The 22,735-nt window shown below is 41.3% G+C and overlaps 5 protein-coding genes and 2 non-coding genes across 7 annotated transcripts; 1 reads left to right on the forward strand and 6 right to left on the reverse strand.

Moving 5' to 3' along the window:
* The first annotated feature begins 62 nt into the window (after nucleotides 1–62).
* On the forward strand, nucleotides 63–6,480 carry LOC116198184 (kinesin-like protein KIN-5C). The gene is made up of 23 exons (XM_031528534.1): nucleotides 63–360; nucleotides 472–601; nucleotides 1,006–1,164; nucleotides 1,270–1,619; nucleotides 1,703–1,841; nucleotides 1,955–2,052; nucleotides 2,138–2,294; nucleotides 2,384–2,453; nucleotides 2,532–2,608; nucleotides 2,775–2,828; nucleotides 2,912–2,992; nucleotides 3,067–3,178; nucleotides 3,260–3,346; nucleotides 3,429–3,604; nucleotides 3,777–3,938; nucleotides 4,025–4,132; nucleotides 4,244–4,402; nucleotides 4,517–4,600; nucleotides 4,681–4,886; nucleotides 4,969–5,070; nucleotides 5,251–5,360; nucleotides 5,683–5,834; nucleotides 5,957–6,480. Exons 1-23 carry the CDS (start codon nucleotides 302–304, stop codon nucleotides 6,152–6,154), a joined length of 3,030 nt encoding a protein of 1,009 aa, XP_031384394.1. The 5' UTR covers nucleotides 63–301; the 3' UTR covers nucleotides 6,155–6,480.
* Nucleotides 6,481–7,415: 935 nt separating this feature from the next.
* On the reverse strand, nucleotides 7,416–9,624 carry LOC116196112 (ubiquitin-60S ribosomal protein L40). The gene is made up of 5 exons (XM_031525669.1): nucleotides 9,442–9,624; nucleotides 9,247–9,333; nucleotides 8,968–9,070; nucleotides 7,698–7,764; nucleotides 7,416–7,595 (listed from the first exon to the last, which is right to left on the reverse strand). The coding sequence occupies exons 1-5, from the start codon at nucleotides 9,542–9,544 to the stop codon at nucleotides 7,569–7,571; spliced, it is 387 nt and encodes a 128-aa protein (XP_031381529.1). The 5' UTR covers nucleotides 9,545–9,624; the 3' UTR covers nucleotides 7,416–7,568.
* Nucleotides 8,320–8,416, reverse strand: LOC116198335. Its single transcript, XR_004155270.1, has one exon. It is a non-coding gene; the product is annotated as a small nucleolar RNA Z266 (small nucleolar RNA).
* A 259-nt stretch (nucleotides 9,625–9,883) lies between the features above and the next one.
* On the reverse strand, nucleotides 9,884–12,476 carry LOC116196110 (protein ABHD11). The gene is made up of 5 exons (XM_031525667.1): nucleotides 12,043–12,476; nucleotides 11,698–11,936; nucleotides 10,784–10,896; nucleotides 10,433–10,573; nucleotides 9,884–10,350 (listed from the first exon to the last, which is right to left on the reverse strand). Exons 1-5 carry the CDS (start codon nucleotides 12,293–12,295, stop codon nucleotides 10,095–10,097), a joined length of 1,002 nt encoding a protein of 333 aa, XP_031381527.1. The 5' UTR covers nucleotides 12,296–12,476; the 3' UTR covers nucleotides 9,884–10,094.
* A 134-nt stretch (nucleotides 12,477–12,610) lies between these two features.
* On the reverse strand, nucleotides 12,611–15,453 carry LOC116196111 (protein ORANGE-LIKE, chloroplastic). The gene is made up of 8 exons (XM_031525668.1): nucleotides 15,101–15,453; nucleotides 14,562–14,679; nucleotides 14,298–14,417; nucleotides 14,085–14,171; nucleotides 13,924–14,000; nucleotides 13,674–13,801; nucleotides 13,147–13,280; nucleotides 12,611–12,945 (listed from the first exon to the last, which is right to left on the reverse strand). The coding sequence occupies exons 1-8, from the start codon at nucleotides 15,301–15,303 to the stop codon at nucleotides 12,868–12,870; spliced, it is 945 nt and encodes a 314-aa protein (XP_031381528.1). The 5' UTR covers nucleotides 15,304–15,453; the 3' UTR covers nucleotides 12,611–12,867.
* Nucleotides 15,454–16,390: 937 nt separating this feature from the next.
* Nucleotides 16,391–18,210, reverse strand: LOC116194649. Its single transcript, XM_031523511.1, has 3 exons — nucleotides 17,803–18,210; nucleotides 17,136–17,189; nucleotides 16,391–16,831 (listed from the first exon to the last, which is right to left on the reverse strand). Exons 1-3 carry the CDS (start codon nucleotides 18,115–18,117, stop codon nucleotides 16,598–16,600), a joined length of 603 nt encoding a protein of 200 aa, XP_031379371.1. The 5' UTR covers nucleotides 18,118–18,210; the 3' UTR covers nucleotides 16,391–16,597.
* On the reverse strand, nucleotides 17,358–17,431 carry TRNAN-GUU. Its single transcript has one exon. It is a non-coding gene; the product is annotated as a tRNA-Asn (tRNA).
* Nucleotides 18,211–22,735: the final 4,525 nt, after the last annotated feature.

A 22,735-nucleotide genomic window follows, 5' to 3' on the forward strand; every position in this document is an offset into this window, starting at 1 on the left:
CATCTCAGACGGGCGGGTTTCGAAATTTAAATCCCTTTCACCATCCCGCTCCAGTCTTCCACCTCGTTTGCTTGCAGAGAGAAGGGAGAAGAAGGAAGGGGGCTCAAATCGCAGACACACTCACAGAAACAGCGAGAGGGAGGGAGGGAGAGAGAGAGAGAGAGAGAGAGAGAGAGAGAGAGAGGGACGAAGATCTTCTGCTTCTTCTTCACCGTCTTCACTGAAGTCTACAGATCCGGGGAACTCGAAGGAAGGCACCATAGGTTCCGTGGTCGATTCCCCCTCCCGGGCCCTGTACAGAATGTCGGGTCGCCATGAAAAGGAGAAGGGCGTCAACGTCCAGGTCCTTCTCCGCTGCAGGTATCTCTCCCACTTCCACGCTGTCTCCTTGATTTCTTTTGTGCGGGTGGATGACTCGGAGATGTTTCAATGCCCGACCTCTGATTCGTTTCTATCATGGAATCATTTCAGGCCCTTCAGCGAGGATGAGAAGCGAAACTGCGCGCCTGAAGTGGTCAGGTGCCGTGAGTATCAGAGAGAAGTTTCGGTTTCACAGAACATTGCGGGGAAGCAGATAGATCGCATTTTCACATTTGATAAGGTATAGCAGCAAGCAGATTGACTTGTCTCTGTATTTGGGCTGATTTGCTTGCTTCGTTGATTCGTGGGTTGGAAATGGTAGTGCGCCTCATATGATCATCTGAGATGATACGGCGTTTAGTTATCCGATAAGTTTGGATTGGAATTGGAGACCCATTTCCTCAATTCACAAGCTGAGCCAATGCGTTTGAGAGCAGACAGAGAAATTAGTGATGTTCTGCTGCCCTGGGAATGGATTTTATCTGAAGTGGCGCTTGACTGATTATGTTGCCGATGTATCTCAGCAATTTGTTTTTCCTGAAATTTAGGTGTTTTGTCTCTTTGCTCATTCGAATTGGTTCCAGCTTTTGTGGCAACGTTTGATTCTCTGTCCTTTTGATGCATTTGTTTGTGTGGAATCTGCAGGTGTTTGGTCCCACTGCACAGCAGAAGGATCTCTACGATCAAGCAGTAGTTCCAATCGTGAATGAAGTTCTTGAAGGGTTTAACTGTACGATCTTTGCATATGGTCAGACTGGTACAGGGAAAACCTATACCATGGAAGGGGAATGCAAAAGATCAAAGGTATGAAGTAACCCTTTTGTTCTCAAGTAAGATATAGATCGAAATGTCCTCTTAATCTGCCAACCATGGAGTCTCAATATATTGCAATCATGCAAAACATTGTAGAGTGGACCCAATGGAGAATTACCTCCAGATGCTGGGGTGATACCTCGGGCAGTGCAGCAGATTTTCGACACCCTTGAAAGCCAGAATGCTGAATATAGTGTGAAAGTTACATTCATAGAGCTCTATAACGAAGAAATCACCGATTTGCTAGCTCCAGAAGAACTTTCTAAAGTTGCTGTGGAGGATAAGCAGAAGAAGCAGTTGCCCTTGATGGAAGATGGGAAAGGTGGAGTTCTCATCAGAGGTATAGAAGAGGAAATTGTGACGAGTGCAAGTGAAATTTTCACTTTGCTTGAGAGAGGATCATCAAAGCGTCGTACAGCTGAAACATTGTTAAATAAACAGTCGAGGTAAAATAAGTTTGCAACTCTCCTCTTGCATGTCCCGATGAGTTGTTACCCTCCTCTCGAGTGTAATGCAAGTTAAAATGCAGTCGGTCGCACTCCCTATTTTCAATTACGATTCATATCAAGGAAGCAACCCCGGAAGGTGAAGAACTTATCAAGTGTGGCAAGTTGAACTTGGTTGACTTAGCTGGTTCAGAAAATATATCCCGGTCTGGTGCCAGGGAGGTAGAGTTCATTAATTTTGCATCATGTTGCTTGCTCACTTAGAGGGTCTTGCTTGCTAAAACCATTATCTGCAGTTCGGCCCCTCATAAATGTGCTTTTATTGAAAATATCAGGGTCGTGCAAGAGAGGCTGGAGAAATCAATAAGAGTCTACTGACTCTAGGACGTGTTATAAATGCTCTTGTGGAGCATCTGGGGCATGTTCCTTACAGGTTTGAGATGTGTCCAAAATCTGTTCTTCTTGTGCGTGTGATATTCCTCTTTAATTAAATCTGATACAACCGCTCGTGTATTCAGAGATAGCAAGTTGACCCGTTTACTTCGGGATTCTCTTGGAGGAAGAACTAAAACCTGCATCATTGCAACTGTGTCACCAGCAGTTCATTGTCTGGAGGAGACCTTGAGTACACTTGATTATGCTCATAGAGCAAAGAACATAAAGAACAAGCCTGAGGTTCAAATTTTTCACAGATTACTTTATCATCAGCTAAGGTACCTCTTCCATTTTTAAGAGTTTATATGTGGCATCACCATGTTATGCAGATCAATCAAAAGATGATGAAATCAACTCTTATCAAAGATCTTTATGGTGAAATCGAACGCCTTAAAGCTGGTAAGCAGGATAAATGATGGAAACACATTCAAAGATAATACCATTTCCATAGTATAAATGGTGGCTTCACATTTGCAGAGGTTTATGCTGCGAGGGAGAAAAATGGAGTGTACATACCAAAGGAGAGATACTATCAGGAGGAAGGTGAAAGGAAGGTAGATCTTTCGACTTATTTTTCATATTTCATAATGTGGCTATTAGCTTATTACACAAACCAAGTCTGGGTGTACCAAGTTTTCCATAATGGTACCGGCTTCTAGGATTAGGATCAAAAGATTTACTCATGAGCACTAATCACTAATTGGCTGGTTCAACTCTTAGGCCATGGCAGACCAAATTGAACAGATGGGAATTACAATCGAAACCCATCAGAAGGTTAGTCTTCTGATTCTCTTTCATTGGATTACTCATTTCATCCTTCTTATAAGAATTTGACATTTTATACTAATGCATGACAGCAACTGGAAGAAGTGCAAGACAAATATGATGCTCAGGTTCGAGAATGCTCTAACTTGAGCAGTAAGCTTGATGCCACTGAGGTCAGTTCTGTTTAAATATAGTGATTGCTAATTCTTAACCTTCACGATTATCTTCTCATGGGAGTATATTGCAGAGAAATTTGGAGAAAACTTGTAAACAACTAGCCAACACCCAGGATGATCTGAGGAATTGCCAGTATGCTGTTAAAGAAAGGGACTTCATAATTTCTGAGCAGAGAAAAGCAGGTATGTCTCAAACGCATTTGTTTTCTTGTAAGCTTTTCTGACACTGAGTTTCTTCTTAACAATTGCAAACCTGTGAAACAGAAAATGCTCTGACTCATCAGGCATGCGTCTTGAGAGCTGATTTGGAGAAATCTCTGCAGGATAATGCTCTATTATTTTCTAAAATTGGTATGTACTCTTCTACTGAGACGACTGAAAACAATCTATTCTTTTCTTTGCATTGTTAGTAATTGATGAAATGGTCTTGTAGCCAGGGAAGACAAACTGAACGCTGATAACAGATCAGTTGTAGACAATTACATGTCTGAGCTAGCGCAGCAGGTTGCTTCTCTCTGTGATACGGTCAATGGGTCGGTTTCTAAGCAAAGTGAACACCTTAACTGCGTGGAGAAACTCTGTCATTCCTTTCAACATGCCCATGAAACTGTATGAACAAAGTTCCCTGCTTTTTCCTATTCTCTTTAATATGATCCAGTTATGCCTTTCTGTTCTGGTTTGCTTTTGACCATTGGATATTGTAGCTGTCTCCTAGTGCAGCTCATCTCTAATCTTGTTACTTGATTCTTGACATTACACTTTTTGGGAATTCTCCAATTAGGACGTTGGTAATATGAAGAAGAAAATCGCAGCATCAAGGGCTATGTTTGTGTCTCACATAGAGGCAGTGCAAAATGTTGTCCATTTACACAAGGCAAGCTGCAATGCAGGATTGGACAATATCTCATCTCTGGCTTCTTCAAATGCACTCTCCTTAGCAGAAGTAGGTAGCAATATCTGAAGTTCTGTGCAAAATTGGCGTTTTTTCAGTGATCTTAATTTACTAAATATGATGTCTGTATTTATCAGTTTTTGACATTAAAAGATAATGAAGTGAAGTCGATATTCGATGATCTTCAAAGCACACTTTCAACCCAAGCAGGAGAAATGGCAATCTTTGCCAGAGATCTGCGGCAGGTCAGTGCCTTTGAGTTTGCCTTTTCTGTTGATCCGGAGACTCGTCATGTTAGGCCTGATTAAGTGATATCTGATTTGAAAGTTTGACCATATCTGTGTTGGCTTTAACAGAGATTTAATGATAGCATTGAGAGCACAAAGGGGATTTCTGAGTTCGCTGATGGGTTCTTCCGTAATCTTCTTGAGGAATTGAAAAAGCTCGAAAACCATGCAGTGAATATTGATGACATTCAGATGAAGAGCATCACGGACTTTCAAAAGGCTTACGAAGTAAGATGTGCTCATTCTTCCTCTATCCTTAGTCAAGCTCTAATGAAGCAGGAGCTAGTTATCTTATAGGGGACTTATGTTATTCATCTGGCTTGCTGAACTCGATCTGTGCAGGAGGAGTCAAAATCTGAGGAAGAGAAGCTTATAGCTGATGTGACTACCTTAGTGTGTAGTCATATGCGTCGTCAGAAAGAGAAGGTTTGTACATCATTTCTTCATCCTTCAGTTAGTATCTTCTGCAACATTACTTCGTGTTGGATTAACGGTCAAGTATATAGGTGAATGCAAGACTCACAAACCTCCGAGAAACTGCCATTGAGAACAAAATGTTTTTGGATGGGCATGTTACCTCAATGGAAGGGTTCACAACAGACGCCAAGAGGAAGTGGCAGGCATTCGCCATGCAAGCAGAGAACGATGCCAAAGACAGTGCCCATTATTCTGCAGCTAAACATTGTCGTATGGAGTTACTGTTACAGCAAAGGTAATTTTGCTTACGATGTAGTTTTAATCAGAAAAATACTCTTTTTTTCTGCGTCTTGAACTTTGTTTCTTGATTTCCTTAGTGTGAGCACAGCGGAATCTGTCTTTGAAACATGGAGAGGCACCCGAGGAGCAGTAAATGACATGGGAACCAAACATGTTTCTACTATGACATCACTAATCAGGTATATTGGTTAGTGGATAGAGTTCTATCATCTAGATCATCCAAGATAATTTTCTGTGTAGATATATCATTTTGCTCTCATCCCTTCCTAGTGGAGAATATTTTCCTATTCAGTTTGTTTTATTTGTATTTTGGTATATTAGTAAACCATTATGTTAATTATGTACTGTGCACTTTTCAGGGATATATCTGACTCTAATGAGCAACATGATCTCGAGGTCAGTGCTGCCCGAGATGCAGCTGAGGAAGATGTGGCCAAATGCACTGGCGAGATCATTCAGCATGTTGATCGTAAGTACATTTTCATTGGAAATTGAGTTCCATAATATGGATGTTTGGTAGGACCTGTCTCTCTTTCTGTTGGCTCATGTCTTTGGCAACTTCAAACACGAAACCAGTTAGCTCGGGATTGCCTGCGTTTCTTCAAATGAAGCTGACATTTCAACGCAATTTACAAATTATAATTGCTTCCAATTGATCAACAAGATGTTTTAAAGCATGCATGATGGGCTAACCACATTGATCTGGAATGAGACGTTACCGTCTCATAGGCATAGTTATCTGCTGTTACCACTATTGTCTTCTTAGAGATTGTGGTTGGTTATCACTGCAGAAGAGTCAGAGCAGAAGCTTGGAATCGTATCAGGAATCGTTGATACAGTGAAAGAGCACACCAGATCTTTGGAGGTATTCCGGGAAGATCAGTCGGTCGGAGCTTCATCTATTAAGGTCAAAGCAGAAGAGACCTTCCACCAGAGATATATGGTAAGTGACTATGCTGAATGACAAATAAGCGGTAGAGATTGTAACGCATCACTAAGTCATTTTCAGTTAGCCTCCTCAAGATATTATTCTTGCCTCGTGACTTGGTCTGTTATAATGTCCAGGATTACGAGCCAAGTGGAACCACACCGGTGCGATCCGAGCCTGAGGTACCGACAAAGGGAACCATCGAGTCGCTCCGAGCCATGCCTATGGATGCTCTACTGGAGGAGTTCCGGGAAAACAACTCCTATGAGTCGTTCGAGGCGAAGGAACTGAAGCCGTCCCTTATCCCACGCTCACCTCTGACGCAGCTCAATTAACGACAGAACTGTCTTGTGGGATGATGGAGAGAAAACATGGAGCTGTACTGCCTTGGTGTATACTAATTATTTTGATTCGGCAATGGTTAGCAGGCAGGGGTAGGGCCGGAGGTAATAGAAGAGGTGGGTGGATATGAATAAATCCCTCATCGGGATTTAGCAACTCAGTTTCGTTGTATGTGGAGAAGATTGAGCAGCGTAGGCTTCTTGCCTATGCTTTAGTTTTTGTTGCCTAAGGACATGATCTGTGAGGTTGTTCTACTATGTAATGTAACATTTTTTTTTTCCCGGTTCAAGTGAAGAAGATTACTACAGTTTATGGTTGAGTCTACTTAGTCGCTTGGATTCCTGAGATTGGCTGCTGATGGGTATACGAAAGCAGTCCCTCTTTGATAGCTGGCCGTGGTGCCTCGGTCCAGGCCAACCCGGGCTCCAACTTGATAGCTGGCAATCTTAGAAGGCTGGCTACCTGGTTCGGGGGACTGACTGCCTTCTCTTTTTTTTTTTTTTTCACTGAATAAAACATATATCATTAAAACGAAAAAACGATTACAGAAATAGCAAGGTTTGGATACCCTTTAAAAGTACAGAGCGATTGAAAATTTGATCTTGCGCCGAAATGGCTCAGATCATGGGCGAGAGTATTATCCAACTTGGAAATCCAAGAACACAACCAATCAGAGAAAAACTTAGAATACGAAATAATATCCGATACTATATTCCTGATCTCCCAAGGAGAGGAGTGGGGACTGACTGCCTTCAATTGAATAGCATCAACCTGCCCTGATCATAGGCAAAAACAGTTGGGGATCGAGAAGCCTGTGAACGTGAACTCCCCTTAATATGAACTCGACTTTCCAATCATGAGTTTATGCCGCCTAAAGCTGTCAGGTAGGGAAGGTATTCCACGCGAAGAGTGACACATTGAGTCTCTCGTTGAGAGACTTGTAAGTTATAATGACCATTTTGAGGGTTAATTTCATAGGATACTGAAGCCGCGAGAGTTGTCACAGCAATCAAGGTTCATGTTCACACTAAACAATAAAAATTGTAATCGAAGTCCAACTTAATATGAAAATCATTGCAGATCCCCACTAGGCAGTGCGCTCCAATATGAATCAATCTCAAACTCATAGGAGGCAGCAATATAATTAGGTGAAACGGCTTACTAAAAGATGCACAACACAATTTGACAAACATCCGACCATGAGCTATTGGGAAGGGAGTTGATCTATGGATGGATTTTAACAAAATAGACATGTTTATATAAAGGCTGCTCAAATTAAACCAAATCCAAAGGAGCAAATTGCATATATTCCTTCAAAATCGAACATAATACTGTTCAATCCAAATTCAAAACCAAAATGAGAATACAAGACTCCCTAAAGCACGAAACAAGTACTCCTTTTAAAGTTTACTTGATCTTCTTTTTGGGCCTCAGCTGCAAGATAAAACAGGATATAAGATCCCACGTTTTAGAAATATCATGATAAAGATTTCATTGTATGAAAAAAGAGGCAGGCCAGAAGATAGGTAAGCAAACCTGGTTGCTGTGACCGCATTTCTTCTTCCGGCAGTTAACAGCCCTTGGGTGCAGGCGGGCATAGCATCTACAAAGATAAATAATATACCCGTCATTAGACAATTAAGGAGAGTGGATTGCACTCCATTCACTTCTACTACAACTTAAATTACAAGAATCATAGTAGTTAGTCTCAGAGTGCCACTTTCAACATGTACCATCCATGAAAATCAACTGAAACTAAACACAACCCAGCTGACAAAGTAGCAATGGCAATCATTATTGGGACTAGGATGCCCTCCATCACATTAAGAATTGCGTGGACGGTTCAACTGATAGTCCCATACGCAAATTTGATTGCTTCAATTATAAGGTTGAGATTTACATAAAAAGGCATTATCAGAAAACCCATCCATCAGCAGAAAACAAACAAATCCAGCATGCGAAAAATATTCATCCAGTCACAAAGAAAAAGAAGTCAAATTGGAATACAAGAATATTGGACTTGAATGTATCAGTAAGCAAAGCTCACGAATCACAATTTTTGCCACTTGGAAGTATAATTTTTTCTTGGTACTAATTATAACTCGAACACTAAACCAGACAAAAATGAAAAATACTAATATGAAATGGTAGATTAGAGGGTGGCCAAGTCAGAATATCAATAAGCCTTAAAAGTTGCGATCATGAGGGAAACTTCCCCCTCACCCATCTAAACATTTCATCATCCTTTGCCCACCCCAAAGGGCCAAAACTTCATTTTCCAAAACCAAATAAGAACTAATAAATTTGAAATGTCAAACCTTTTCAACCAAGCATAATATAATTGTCCCCCCCACCATGAGGAGAGGCACTCACGAGGTTGCTCTGACCTGAAATGTTCCCATCAATTGGAATACCCAAAAGATGGATTTCAGTCAGGTGCAGAGCTGAAAGTACCGAGATGGCTCATTAGTAAAATCATGATGGGGGAAAGAAGTCAGGACCCTCAATAGGAAAACCCTAGCGAGAATACCGAAATTGAAAGTTGATATTGCACGGCTATGACTCGACACGCTTCCATGGCTGATTCTGGAAGGCGATCTTAAGGGCTGTGCTTATATACATGCAACTCCATTCAGCCGGGAACATTAAAAATCTAAACCACTGACTGAAGCACATTCTAGACTAACGGGAGTGTAATTAGCAAGGTCTTACATACAACAGAATTCAGATTATCTAAATAAAATATCATTATTTCCTCAAAAAGACTGAATGGAATATTATATTATGAGGTATAAAAGGAGCTTACTTGCGGCAGATCATCTTGTCCTGGTTGTATTTGCGGGCCAAAGCCATCAACGAAGGCTCAATGATTCCTCCACGAAGCCTCAACACGAGGTGAAGAGTAGACTCTGTACCAATCAACACCGAATAGACAAACTTCATCATACTTGCAATCGCATGCTATCAATCCATAGCTCATCGAAGCTTCTGACGCTCGACAGATATCGAATTAAATCGAAAGCAAGATCCTTCAGATACAGCTTCAATGCAACAAAATCAATGTTAAACAGTTCAAAGCCAGTACCTTTCTGAATGTTGTAGTCAGCCAGAGTCCTGCCATCCTCGAGCTGCTTTCCGGCGAAGATCAGACGCTGCTGATCCGGGGGAATTCCTATTCACCATCAAATACTAATCGGTAAATCAATAGCAATGCAACAGCCGAGCTCATAGCAGGAACACTCGAATGGAGCTCCGGAGACGAAACAACTTTTTCTCTTACCTTCCTTGTCCTGGATCTTAGCCTTGACATTGTCGATAGTATCGCTGCTCTCGACCTCGAGAGTGATGGTCTTCCCGGTGAGGGTCTTAACGAAAATCTGCATCTCCGCCGCTGCTGCTGTCTTCGCCTCTCTTCCTGCAACGGCGAAATGAGCAGAAGAAAGAATTTGGTGCGATTTTATATAGCGTCTCTAGGGTTTACTGTGTGGTTCATGCTGATGCGTGATGGTCACAGAGCCCTAGTTAGTAGCTTCTTACCTTTGGGCTACAAGCTAGGATAGTGGGCTGGGCCTGTGGGCCCATCAAAAAAGCCCATTAAGGATGTCCCCCACTTGCTCCGTCTTTGGGGTTCTATGATCTGATCAACAGAAAGTCTTTGTCTATGGTTCTTCTTCTTACGTCTTTAACAATTTATTTTGATGTATGCTCAAGAGATCCATTCAGAACAGTAAAGGGGTGAGAAATATATTAAATCTGTGTTTGTCAATGTAAAAATTGAGTACAGGAGTCTCCGTTCCTTATTGCATCCGAGTAACCCGACACATAATTTCCGGGGTGAACCAGTAACTACAGATAGAAATTTCAAACAAAGACACTGGGTGATTGAAATTGATCCTGTCAAGTATCTCAGCATCTCGTCAAAGCAAACGAGGTCTAGAATGAGAAGGAATGGATCCTAGGAGCCACAATCTCGAGGAGTCCCTTCGGGTTGTCCACATGGACCCAGTGGCCTGAATCTGGAAGAAGATGAAGCGAGAACTTCCCTCGAGATTCATCTTCACCCCGACTGCTAAGGCTCTCAAGACGCTGAGTCGTTTCGGGATCCCACCGGTCACTCTTCTCTGCACGCACAACTGAAATCTCCATCCCCTTTGGTGGCTTCTCCAGCAGAGACCAGTAAGATGTCTCCCTGAAGGAAATGTTAGTTTTACGTGAGCACGGCAAGAACATATCCGCAAAGGGTATGGAGATAAATGCAGATGATATATAACCTGTATGAATTGAACATCTGCACGGCACCGTCAAGATTAAAGGCCCATGTTTCTTGATCTCCAGATCTCTTGAGGTTGCTTCCTATCCAGTCCGACAGTGACTTCGAGAAACCAAGCTCGAGCATGTGGTTCACTAGCCACCTGAAGCCAAATCATAAAAGCTTAATCGGAAAATCTTTTAGCTGGCACTAAACGCGCATATTTATTAACCTAAAAAGTGAAGATTCGTCTCCACCTAATTAATTGGAAATGATTTGTGGGCACCAAATCTCAGACCCCCTCAAGTAATTGAAGTTTTAGAGGATCTAACAGGTAAATCTGGATATAGAAATAAAGGGAAAAGGATCCTACTTTCGTGATGGAAATGATGAAGGTAACTTCTGCAAGGTCTCCAAAACCTTCTCCACTTCTCCGTCACTACCTTCACGCTTGGCTTCTCCAGGCACAGAATCCAGCACCCACAGCTGCTCTGCATCAGCAATTAGATGATAAAAGAGAGATCACTTGTACGCAGCAAGATCAAATAACAATATTCCCACAAGGAATAAAGAATCGAGAAGAGCTTGAATGACTTGTAAACTAGGTGGCGAAACAAAACAGAGTGACCCAAGTTATGAATGACATGAACTAGGCATCTTGAATTGGATGATACTTCATAGGTTAACCTGTGAAGCTAACATGTAGTACATGACTGATCACAGAAAAGATGCATCGCAAAGGAGCTATCTACACCATTAGTAGACTTGGGTTGTGAGCTCCGAACATGACTCGTGGGACTGCCCGTTTAGTTTTACAATTTTTTTTTAGTTGTACTCCACTAATCTTCAATTCAACAACACAATTATTACTTTTTTTCTTTTTCTTCAATTTTTTTAACCATTCAATTCAATTTTTAATATTAAATTTCTCAACTATTCACTACTTTTTTAACAATTTAATATCACAATTATTATTTCCTCTAAATTATTCTTTACTTTTTCCACAATTCAAAAATACAATCATTACTTTCTTTGAACTATTCATTACTTTTTCACACTTTTTGTCATAATTCAACAACACAATCATTACAACCCGATTAAAACCAAAACTCAACCCTACTAAACTTTAAAAACTGACAAATATCGAAGGCTCTAATGCAGTCATTGCAAACACAATCAAGCCTGAAGCAGATAGATTCATCCATTGGAATTTCTTCAATTGAAAGAGAGAATTTCTCAATTTAGCGTTCCAGGAGCGAACATAGGCAGAATGATTTCCATAGGTACCTGTTTAGGCAATGCAGCAGATTCGCCATAATCACCGCGAGCACAGCTCTCAGAAAATTGGAGAGCAACTTTACCGCCCATGGAGTGCCCCATCACAACGTCAGGCCACTCCCAGCCCCGAGACTCCACCAGATTGGCCAAATCCTTGGCCGCATTGTACATGTCATGAGGCGGATCGAAGCCTTCCAGCTCAGCCGACTTCCCATGGTTCCTCAAGTCAACCAGGACCATTCTCCACTCTGCAAGAGCCAATCATCTGATCGAATTCGCAAGCAGTCGACCGGCTAGAGAGAGAGAGAGAGAGAGAGAGAGAGAGAGAGAGAGAGAGAGAGGGAGAGAGAATACCGCTTGGCGGAGAGGAATCGGAGAGCGAGGACGCGAGGGTGCGAGAGAAGGATCTCCAGTTTCTCCCGGAACCTAGGAGGCCGTGGAGCACGAAAGCTGTCGAGGTGTAGGGCTTGTCAGTCGGAGGAGCTCGGACCTCCTCATAGGCTAAGGTTTGCAGGGACCTCATGCTGGTGACGGAACATGGACTCACTGAGTTCAGAACGCGAGTCAGGAGATGCACGGCGTTTCTGTTCCTGAGACTTCTCGCCATGTTCGCTGCCCCGGCGGAGCGTTCAGAGATCGGAACCGATTCTTATGACATCTTTCATAAGGCGACAGTCTTCTGATCCTAAAACCTGAATTACCAACGAGGCCAGAGCTCTTGACAATTTATGCTTTTGCCCCTGCTTTTAGTAGAGGTTAATCATCCTGATCCTACAGCCAAAGTGTTTTCCCATACAAACAGTGATTCCTCATCCTATAATGCCAAACATTGTAAGTCCATTTGCCACAGTAACGTAGAATCATAATGTCCAAACATCCTAGTCATCGACGGTTATAAGTGTACTTTCGGTTCAAATGAAAGGAAACGTAACATGAAAAATTTATAATTGAATCCAAGAGTTCCATAGATACAAGACAAGACGACCAGTCCATTCGCTCCCACAGACTACATGTTTGGGAATACTTTCCTGGTTAGACAAAATTTTTGTAAAGCAAGAGAACATGCAACAAAAGTATGCCTTCGACCCTCGGAATATCTCATTGCGAATTCATGATACAATCAGATTCAGGCAGTTCCAAGCTCACAGACAACAACTCCCAAGCAAAGGACCACTGTATTCAGTCAAATGGGTCTATTCGTGGGTCGTGCTCGCTTGCCATTAGCATCCCTGTGCAGAGGCATGTGGGGCACATGACCTGCATTCACATTCACCGCATAAGAGCATTACTTCTGATAGTAGCAGTTTGAGATTTCAACTGTTCATACTCGTAATTCGATAGATAGTATTTGAAGCACAATCCCACATAATTATTGAACTGAGGTTAACTGTAGGACTATACTAAAGCATGCACGATCACATTCTAGTACAACTATTTCCAAGCAACATTGATATATACCTTTCCTGCCCCGGAACAGTTTGGACATCTTTGGGTTGTGGGCACTCTTAAAGGACCATCAGTAGCATCGGTCACAATTGGATCCACACTCAAACACTCGCCACTTGCTGAGCATCTTGCACAAGCCAAGTATCCTGCCATAAGATCACACAACAATGGCCCAAGACAATACCAGCTTCAGTTTCAGTGGACAGAAATAAATTGCACAGAGAAAGAGTATTGGTGTCAAAATTCACTATAGCCATCAATATTTGCGTGAAATGGTAAGCAGTAAAATATAATTGCTTTAACCAATAGGACTGGTCTGGTGGTTAAGGGGGGCGACTTCATTGGTGAAAGTCCAAGTCCAAGTTACCCCAAAAATCATGCAGGAGAAAACTCTCTATTTGGCACCCTCTGTGGTCAGGCTGACCTATCCCATGAGCTTACACGGTGTTTACGTGGGCCGTAGGGTTTATTCAGGCCGGACATCCCCCCCTGTACAGAAAGTAAAACTGCTTTGAAGAGGCTACAATACTACCACTCACCAGTTCCATGACAGTATTTGCACCTTTTCTTCCCTTGCTGGTCCACGTTGTTCGCTTCAATTAACATTAGGGCTGAGATTACCCCGACTGCTCCACCAGAGAAGGATGCCACGATTGGATCCACTTGACTACATTTCAAATACCACAATGAAGATAAATGTTGAGATTCATATTACACCAGGGATCAGTGTAAAACATCAGAACTATTCCTGCAAAATAACTCCAGACATTAGCTGGACCTGGTCTTTACCTCAGTTGCACAGGCAAATGCATGTTGTGTATGAAATCTTCATACGAGGTGCCTCCTAGACCAAGCTTAAGCTCCAGCTAGTACATACACGAGGAACAGGTTTCAGCATGTTTCACTCGACGACCCAGGGAATGTAAACAAGACATGATTCACTGACTTACAGTAGGTGCAACAAGACCTCCGAAAATAATGATCCCAGCAATAAACGATAAGCTCGTAAAATAAAGCTGTTTCAGCGTCTTCTGCGTCTGTTTGAAAAAGGCAAGTGCTAAAGAGGTCAACATATGACTGTGGCTTCAGAGCCACAAGAATTGCTATGAAGAGTATTTAACAGCCAGTAGAAATGGCAACAGAACTCGTCAGCATTATCTTACCATGTGAGGAAGAAAAGGGATTGATGATGGAATATCGGGCATCTCATTTGAATCCACTTCACCAAATGCATCGATCCCTTCAGCGCTCTTGATCCGCTGCTGTACTCTCAATCGCCTCACCTGCAATCACTCGAAACAGAGAAAGAACAGCTCATTCCAAGTATGCATGAAACCGATTTTCAATGTAAAGGTTACTAGGCAAACAGATTGAACTTTTCTTTTTTTGATAAGAAAAAAAAAAGATTAAATTTTAGGAAGCCCCACCTCTTCCATGAGGAGAAAGATCTTGTTCCGCCTACTCCTAATGTTGTCCTGAATTTCCTGCAACTGCATCTGCATGAAATCCTGAACAGTCTCTGGCCCTTCTATAATGCAGAAGTTGCTGAAAAAAGAGCAGTACAACGTTACAAACAACTGAATATCTCCTTAACCAGACATGAAAATTCTACCAAAATCCCTGACTTCCTTGTAAACGTAACCCATCTCCATCCATGATATGTCTGCAGCCACCGAGCTTGTTTTTGATGAAAAGATTTGTCACTGTGGAGCTCCATGCTCCAACCCAATATCAAGCCTAATTTGGGGCCAAATCTTCTTCATTTACTGTTATCGCTTAGATGATCAGGCGAATTCCTTCTCAAAGTTTCGACCTTGAATGCAATAAAGTTTCCACCTCATGCATCGAATACTTCTGTTCAGCAGCACAAATCAAGTCCTCCTCTCTTCTAGCTCACCCAAAACAGAATCCACCCTAACGACGCAAACGAGGAAAATAAAAAAAACGGGTAAAAGGGGAAACGAACCTTCTGAGGTTGTCGCCGGAGGGATCATCGGAAGACGAAGAAGAAGAACAGGAGACTCTGAATGGCGGTGCAGTTCTTGAGAAACCCAACCGCAGGGGCGTCCTCCCATTTGAGGAAGCGAAGAGGACAAGGGCTTTGGGAGGATCGAGCTTCGAAGATGAGAGCGGCGAAGAAATTTGGGAGTAGAGAGAGAAAACTGTCATCGTTTCGTTCTATGCTCTGCTCATCGAAGCGAAAGCAAGAAGAAGAGATTCTGCTATACGTTGGTGTGTTGGGTAGCTAAGGGGCAGTTCGGTGGAATCTCCGAAGAAGATAGAGGAAGCATCTTCGATTGCCGCTCTCCGTAGTCCTACCTAACGGTAACGGTGCTCCAAGATAAGAATTTACGCAGAAATGCACCTGAATTTTTTTTTTTTAGGGATTTTTTTTTTTTGAGATAAGTGGCAAATTTCATTCAACTCAAGAAAAATATATACGACAGTAAGCCGCACATCCAAGCACAAAAAGATTGCAACATTTTCATCAATCAAATACAAATCACGTCAATGTTGCGAGAAAAAGACCTATAATTAAACATTTTTTTGGGATTTTCAAATATTATTTATCTTTCTTATTCCGGTTTATCAAATCCAAATATTTGAATAGTCGAAATGGGTCGCTTCTGATCAGTTTAAGCTCTATAGAGGTCACTGTGAAAGTCCATTTTGCTTTCAAAATTCAAACTCCTCTCCAAGAGATCTAGTCTAAATGTGAAGCAATTCACTATGCGATAGGTCTACTTGTCACGGTGATATTTCGTCTGAACTTTCAAAGATGTTCTTAGTTTTCATCTCATTTTTAAACTTAAACAGTCTTGTTAAAATGTCGAGAAAAGGGGTAAAAATTGGCGAAATGATTTACACACACCTGCATAAGTAAAATTTGGAAACACAACTGAAAGAAAACGTTGATATTTTTTGAAAACTTATTATTTCTTTTTTTTCCCCCAGAAAAAATGAGGGTGAAATATTGATATTAATCGTACTTTCAAATTTCTCAACCAAACGTAAAAAGTCAGTTAGAATAGTGGTATAGCTTCATTCTTATGTCTATACTTTGTGTTGCTATGATACCATCTGAGAATTGCAAGTCGATGTTCTAATGTCATGAGAAAGTGTTTGATTGTGTCCCAACCACGTGACGGTCATATATGATGGGGTTCGAGCAAAGGGAGCATCGATTTAGACCAATTCCGCATTTAACCAATTCCCTAGGAACTAAAATTTACACCAATATTTTTCAGTTTTGAAGTAGTTAAAAGACACCATTTTACCTTTTCAAATGTTCTTGAAAGAATCAGCGCCACAGCGATTGGGATTGTTTGAGCAGACCAGAGAGGGCAAGCATTGATGTACTTCCCAACTCTAAAATCAACCGAACGAGCTCTTTAATAATATACAAAAAGGAAAGAAAAGAAACGGACGTGATTCTACAACTCTGCATAGCGAGACAGTCTCATCATAATCTGGCGATTTCCACCGACTTTTTAAGAGCTCCAAGAAGGCTTCTCATGATTCGGGGCTCGCCAGGCGGAGGCTGATCTTTCAGCGGTCCGTTCCTGATCGCTCGGAAGATGGGAACTGAACCTTCGGTCGGGGGGAACACCAGGCAATCTATGTACACTAAAACCTCAGTCTCCCCGTCACCGATCGTAATAAAGCCTAATCTTGCTCCACCTGGTATCTTGTCTACCTGTTCAACCGTTATGCAAAAGAAGATGCAATTATCTAATCCAAGTACAGGATATTAGCGGTGCTACAGACAACTCAAGAGTAATACCTTAAGACACCAAGCTAAACTATAAAGGCTGAGGCATTAATTTGCAGGTAACATGAGACTTGAGAGCATCTATATCTCCAAGCAATAGATATAGGGGAACAAAGATACTTAACGTAGAGGGTTAACATGATGAATAAGCAAATCGAACCCGGACGACGGGCAATTTTCAAATGCCGTGTAGGAATCTGATGAGACTGAGCGGAAGGAATAAACTCACCTTCAGGGGCATAGGGAGAGGCAGATTTGCTCCTTGGCATAGACTGTTGGCCCACTGTCACAAAAGGCAAGGTGCATTTCTAGTATCAGTTCCAGGAGCTCCCTTTTTTTTTTTTGACAGGAAGAGATTATTTCTTGTTGGTTCTCTTCAATTTTCTCATTTTCCAAAGCTAAACCAAACTAGCTTAAAAAAAAATGATTTAAAAGGAATTGCAAAATGAGACGCTAGAAGGAGGGCTTGAACCTCCGACCTTGTGGTTAACAGCCACACGCTCTAACCAACTGAGCTATTCCAGCTTTGTTGACGCATTAATGAAACATTTTATATTTATACGAGGTTTATCGTAATCCCATGCCTCCTCCAGGCAAACGAAAATTGAGAGCTTATAGGTTCGATACGCTTGCCAGTGCCTCTTTATTAGCTATTAAAATTACTATTTCATTGTAGTAAACCAACGGTCCTCTCTAAAATGGCTCAAATGAAAGATGACCAGCTCTAAACTTGCGCTTGGCTAGTAAGCAAAATCAGTAGAATCATTAGTTAGGTGAGTGAGGTCCAAATTTTTAAATTGCATGCCTGGTAATTGCGCCGTTGTCGTTACGTGCTATTAATAGATTCTACAGCAACATATTACCACGGACTACTATATATAAGAGCCAATGTTTACCTGGAAAAGCAAGGTTTCGAATCTCGGGAGATCGGTGTCCGGAGGCAGTTTCATGGTGCCCAGAGAGACGCCGTCATCATCTTCGCTGGAAGGCACTATGCCATCGCTCTCCGGAGAGGCCTCGGCTATCATGGAATACCAGTTCCTACGTCCATAGGAAAGCTTGGAAAAGCGGCGGACGCAAGCGTCCCGATCCACGGCAACGGTGAGGCTGGACCGAGAAAGGCGCTTGGGCTGGAGAAGAGGGAACTGATGTGCCTCTGCCTGGGCGCCGGAGCGCCGGAGACTGAGGAGCTGTCTTAACGCAGAGGCCATTGCGCGCGCGCGGTAGAGAAAGGGTTGGTTCTGTTCTTCTGAAGGACAGGGGAGGAAGAGGATATGCTTTCGTCGGTTCGCTGTGAGCCGATAGGAGTGGAGTAACGAACCACCTCTATTTGAACGCCACGTGGGCAAATGCAATAACCCCGAAAGCCAAGAAAAAAAAGAAGAACAAAACATTTCACTAAAAAAAACATGGGTCGAGCCAAAAGAAAGTGTAAGGAAGAGGGAGGAAGGAAAATTGATTGATTTCTGGCGAGATCAAGGAGACTGAATACTTGAGATTATGTATTGAGGTGTCTTGCATTCGGTCAGAGGCTGAATACTTGAGATTCAGACAAAACGATAGAACTAATTGGAGGACGAGAGAGGAGCGAAATTGGAGTTGAGACCGCTAGTCATGAAGGCCAATCGTGAAATCAGTGACTTTGGACCATGGTCCGATGACCTTGTCCGCGGTCAGGTGTGGATTGAAGGTCGTCATGATGACTGTGGTCATGGAGAGGTTGACCACGGTCATGAAGTAGTCGGATGTGAAACGGACAGTTCCGGACATTTCTTGTAATTTCTTTCCTAATTCAAATTGGAAATATATTATGAAATTTTATAATATAATCCAAGTATATCTTGAAGAGTTGAATTTATCTATACGAGTGGGTCTTGTATCGACACGTTGTCAAATTGGTGCAAATTAAATCACAAGTAATTCTATCGGAAATTTTCGAGTTATTTTCTTGAAATATTTGGAATTTATAAAGTGAGAGAGCTAAGAAAATTGAGAAAATTGGGAAGATTTTTTAGATGTAATCTTCAATAGTGTAACTTCTCCACATTATTCGTGGTTATTTCCCTTGATTTTTATGATTTCTCCGTGTTATATTCAGTGTATGTAGTTCTATTTATCGATTTAAGTTTCCTCCAATTCAACATCTTTTCACAACATCAACAAAAATTCTCTTATCGCGAGGATAACTAAAGCATCACGTTTCATTCAAAAGTTCTTTGGTTTAGTTCACAGGAAAGTTATTAGATCATTTTTTATACATAATCTAATGATTTTAAAAGGCGTTATAAAATAATTTAAAATTTGATATGTGGAATTTTCTCACTATGTCTTATTTGAAATAAGAAATACATGGTTAAGATAAGTGAAATTGATCACGTGTTATACATAATTTAATGATTTTAAGAGGCGTTATGAATAATTTATATTTTGGTATGTAGAATTTTGTTACTATGTTTTTATCTTAAACAAGAAATACATAGTTAAGATGTGTGAAATTGATCGAGTGTTAGACATAATATAATGATTTTAAGAGACGTTATAAATGATCTATAATTTAGTATGTGGAACTTTCTCACTACGTCTCATCTTAAATACGAAATAACTAACACAAAACTGATAGTTCGATATACATGACTCATAGATTGTACATTTAAGCCCGTATGAACTAACCGTGGAAAGGCTTCAAGTTTGCCCCGAGTTTACTAGTAATAGACTAAGGTGGTCGCAGCATGCTAATCTAACAAAGGGCATATAAATGTTCTTGATGCCACCAATGAACATTTTTAGAATATTATGTAACTCAGGGTCATACTAGAAAAACTCTCAAGAAAGTTTCTCCGGTCATGTATGCAAAAGTCACAAGCTTTTAAAAGAAAAAAATATAACACCGAAACAAATGACTGGTGGGAAAATTGGATGAGACGATTCACTGCACAGTTTGTACCTTGTTCATTCCATTGGAGGTAAAAAGCAGCCGAGGGACAAAACCTTTTTACGAACGTAACACTTTGATACAAATTTATTTATTTTTTGTGTAACAATTGAATATAGAACATTTGAAAATGTTACAATTAACTATATTCAGTCAATTTTCATTAACGTTGTCAACATTTTTATGACGTGACATCGCACGTGTCCAATATTATTCCACGTGACACAAATATATAATAAAGAATTCACTCACAATTTCAATTAAAATAAAATAAATAATTTAAAAAATAAAAAACCTCTCTCACATTTCCCTTCTGCCCTGTCCTCTTCTCTCTCTCACCCCTCTCCCTCCTTGTGATTGCTCGTTGGTATCTCCAACTATTTGTCAATCGTCGAAAGCTTGTGATCAGAAGCTCATCGAAGCCCTTTTTCTTCTCCTCCTTTTCTTTATGTTTTTTTCTCTATTTTTTTCCTTAATATATCAACTGAATCAGGGAAACGAGTCCCACCACCAGTCGTGACTACGCCGCCAACGACCCACCCCCGACCTGGCCACCGGTGGACTCTAGCTCCATCCGACGTGGGCGTTGCATCCCCACCCAGACCACGAAGAAACCATAGTCCCCGATCGGGAATTATGTGGAGAAAATCTCAACAACTAAGCAGTTTAGGCCATCCCCCATTCTGCAAGAATTGACCCATACCCCATACATTCACTTTCTTTTCTAAGTCTCTTATAGGGGTGTAAACGAGCCGAGCCGAGCCCGAATATAACAAGCTCAAGCTAGGCTCTCTTGTCAACTCGTGGGCCCGAGCTCAAGCCTGGGCTCGTGCGAGCCTATGCAGTCAAGCTTGAGCTCGGCTCGTTGGCACAGATGAGGGCTCATGCTCGACTCGTTTAGATCAATGGCTTGACCTAGAATGGAGAGAGAATAATGGGCTCAACCCTCATTATGTGGTGTGGATGGGCCTTGTATTATTTTTGTCCGATGAGCATGGACCTCGTAATATATACATATATAACTTATAAGAAATATATATATATATATGCTCGTTTAGGCTTGCGAGTTTCATGAGCCGAATATAACAAGCTCTAGCTAGGCTTGCTTGTCAACTCGTGGGCCGGAGCTTGAGCCCGGCTCGTGCCAGCCTAAGCAGTCAAGCTCAAGCTCAGCTCATTGGCGCAGGTGAGGGCTCATGCTCGGCTCGTTTAGATCAATGGCTTGACCTGTAGTGAAGAGAGGATAATGAGTTCAACCTTATGTGGTGTGAGTGGGCCTTGTATTTTATTTGTCCGATGAGCATGGACCTCATAATGTATACATATATAACTTATAAGAATATATATATATATATATATATATATAAACTCGTTTAGGCTTGTGAGTTTCATGAGCCGAATACCATTGAGCTCGGTCTTGCTTGTTTAACTAGCGAGCTCGAGCTGAGTCAAGCTCAAACCTTATAAGAGCGAGACAAATTCAAGGTTTCATCGAGCCAAGCTCGAACTGTTCACAGATGTCTCGGCTCGTTTACACCCTAGGCCCCTATCCCCGGCAACCTACACTCGACAGTAGCCTTAATGCTGGCCAAAGTTCTCTCAGCACCTTTTGGATAATTCAAATCTCCATTGTCACTCTTTTTCTTGGTACAAAACATTGAAAAAGTATTATGAGTGCAAGAAGTCCAATTCAAGTTCAAAGGACCCCATACTAACAGTTCGCTCAGAAGAGGACTAAGCTACTAACTTTGCAGCATACCCGAATTTAGAAAATGATACTACCAAGAATAACAATATTAGCACACTAACACATGAAGCTCACATGACAGCCCCATTACCGAAATTAACTTAATGATCGATCAGGAGTTATGGGTAGAAACCCGGGTCTCTCGATCCGGGAAGAAACCCAAGTCCCTGACCCTTGCCGGCAATTGGGTTGAGGAAGAAATATATATATATATATAAAACTATATTATAAAATGAGACAGGGAAGGAGAGAGGAAAAGGAACAACAACTACAATAGAGGGAGGAGGGACAATAACTCTAATGATCTCATGCCTGCCTGCCAGTCTTAGACATGTCGAAGCCTTCCCTTCTGTTTCTCAAACGAGATAGAGATGAAGAGAGAGAGAAGAAAGAGATGAAAGAGACAAAGACGAAGAGAGAGAAAGACGACTGACGGCGAGTGCTCCATCGGGTGGAATTGCTGGCGAGTGTTCCCCATCCCTCTGCCTTCGTTGGCGTTTGCAGAGACGAAAGGATAGAGATGATAGAGAGGTAAGAGAGGTATTTTTTGTTTTATTTTTTTAATAATTTATTCGATTTTATAATTAACTCAAATTTAGAAAGTGAATTTTTTATATTATTATTTACTACGCCAAACATTTATAAGACATGTTATATGCCATGTCAGAAATCACTAACGAAATGTAACTGATTGTAACATTTTCAAACGTGTACTCAATTGTTGTGCTTTTTACCTTTCCATTGGTAAGAATTTCATAGTTAGACTGGATTCATCATTGTAGAATAGAGTAAATTAATGATTTGGTCCTCAAGAAATGCAAGTTACATCAAATCCGACATTCCGTCATAATGCCGTCAAAAAATGGATCAAAAAATATGATTTGGCATTCAATAGCTGATGTGGCATTTTACGTCAAATTGAACAATATAATGTGGCATTCTACATCATTTCAAATAGGGCAAAGAACTTCTTCATCAACTCTGCATTCATAAATCGGAATCCTCATCACAATCAGCAAACATTTTAACGTTAAAAATCAAATATTTCTCTCGCATGAAAAACCTTTGTCAGACAAACTCAAACGAACAAATCCTTCTTAAATTCAAATGTACAATCACCATTTCTACTAATTAGTCATCTATTGAGCCA

The sequence above is a fragment of the Punica granatum genome, chromosome 2, assembly GCF_007655135.1.
Source record: "Punica granatum isolate Tunisia-2019 chromosome 2, ASM765513v2, whole genome shotgun sequence".
NCBI lineage: Eukaryota > Viridiplantae > Streptophyta > Magnoliopsida > Myrtales > Lythraceae > Punica > Punica granatum.

Bases quoted from the DNA above. Each gene is read 5' to 3' on its own strand.
- LOC116196112 (XM_031525669.1), bottom strand. From the start codon at position 9,544: ATGCAGATTTTCGTTAAGACCCTCACCGGGAAGACCATCACTCTCGAG. The intron at 9,071-9,246 runs GTACTGGCTTTG...TGATTGGTACAG, and splicing joins TGACTACAACATTCAGAAAG to AGTCTACTCTTCACCTCGTG. The intron at 7,596-7,697 runs GTTTGCTTACCT...TTTATCTTGCAG, and splicing joins AATGCGGTCACAGCAACCAG to CTGAGGCCCAAAAAGAAGAT.
- LOC116196111 (XM_031525668.1), bottom strand. From the start codon at position 15,303: ATGACAGTTTTCTCTCTCTACTCCCAAATTTCTTCGCCGCTCTCATCT. The intron at 14,680-15,100 runs GTTCGTTTCCCC...CTCTTTTTTCAG, and splicing joins TCCGGCGACAACCTCAGAAG to CAACTTCTGCATTATAGAAG. The intron at 14,172-14,297 runs GTAAGATAATGC...TTTTTCAAACAG, and splicing joins TCCCTTTTCTTCCTCACATG to ACGCAGAAGACGCTGAAACA.
- LOC116196110 (XM_031525667.1), bottom strand. From the start codon at position 12,295: ATGGCGAGAAGTCTCAGGAACAGAAACGCCGTGCATCTCCTGACTCGC. The intron at 11,937-12,042 runs GTATTCTCTCTC...TGGCTCTTGCAG, and splicing joins CGATTCCTCTCCGCCAAGCG to AGTGGAGAATGGTCCTGGTT. The intron at 10,351-10,432 runs GTTATATATCAT...CATTTCCTTCAG, and splicing joins CAGATGTTCAATTCATACAG to GGAGACATCTTACTGGTCTC.
- LOC116198184 (XM_031528534.1), top strand. From the start codon at position 302: ATGTCGGGTCGCCATGAAAAGGAGAAGGGCGTCAACGTCCAGGTCCTT. The intron at 1,842-1,954 runs GTAGAGTTCATT...TGAAAATATCAG, and splicing joins CCCGGTCTGGTGCCAGGGAG to GGTCGTGCAAGAGAGGCTGG. The intron at 2,053-2,137 runs GTTTGAGATGTG...TCGTGTATTCAG, and splicing joins CTGGGGCATGTTCCTTACAG to AGATAGCAAGTTGACCCGTT.
- LOC116194649 (XM_031523511.1), bottom strand. From the start codon at position 18,117: ATGGCCTCTGCGTTAAGACAGCTCCTCAGTCTCCGGCGCTCCGGCGCC. The intron at 17,190-17,802 runs GTAAACATTGGC...CTTTTGTGACAG, and splicing joins TCGAAACCTTGCTTTTCCAG to TGGGCCAACAGTCTATGCCA. The intron at 16,832-17,135 runs GTGAGTTTATTC...ACGGTTGAACAG, and splicing joins CTCTCCCTATGCCCCTGAAG to GTAGACAAGATACCAGGTGG.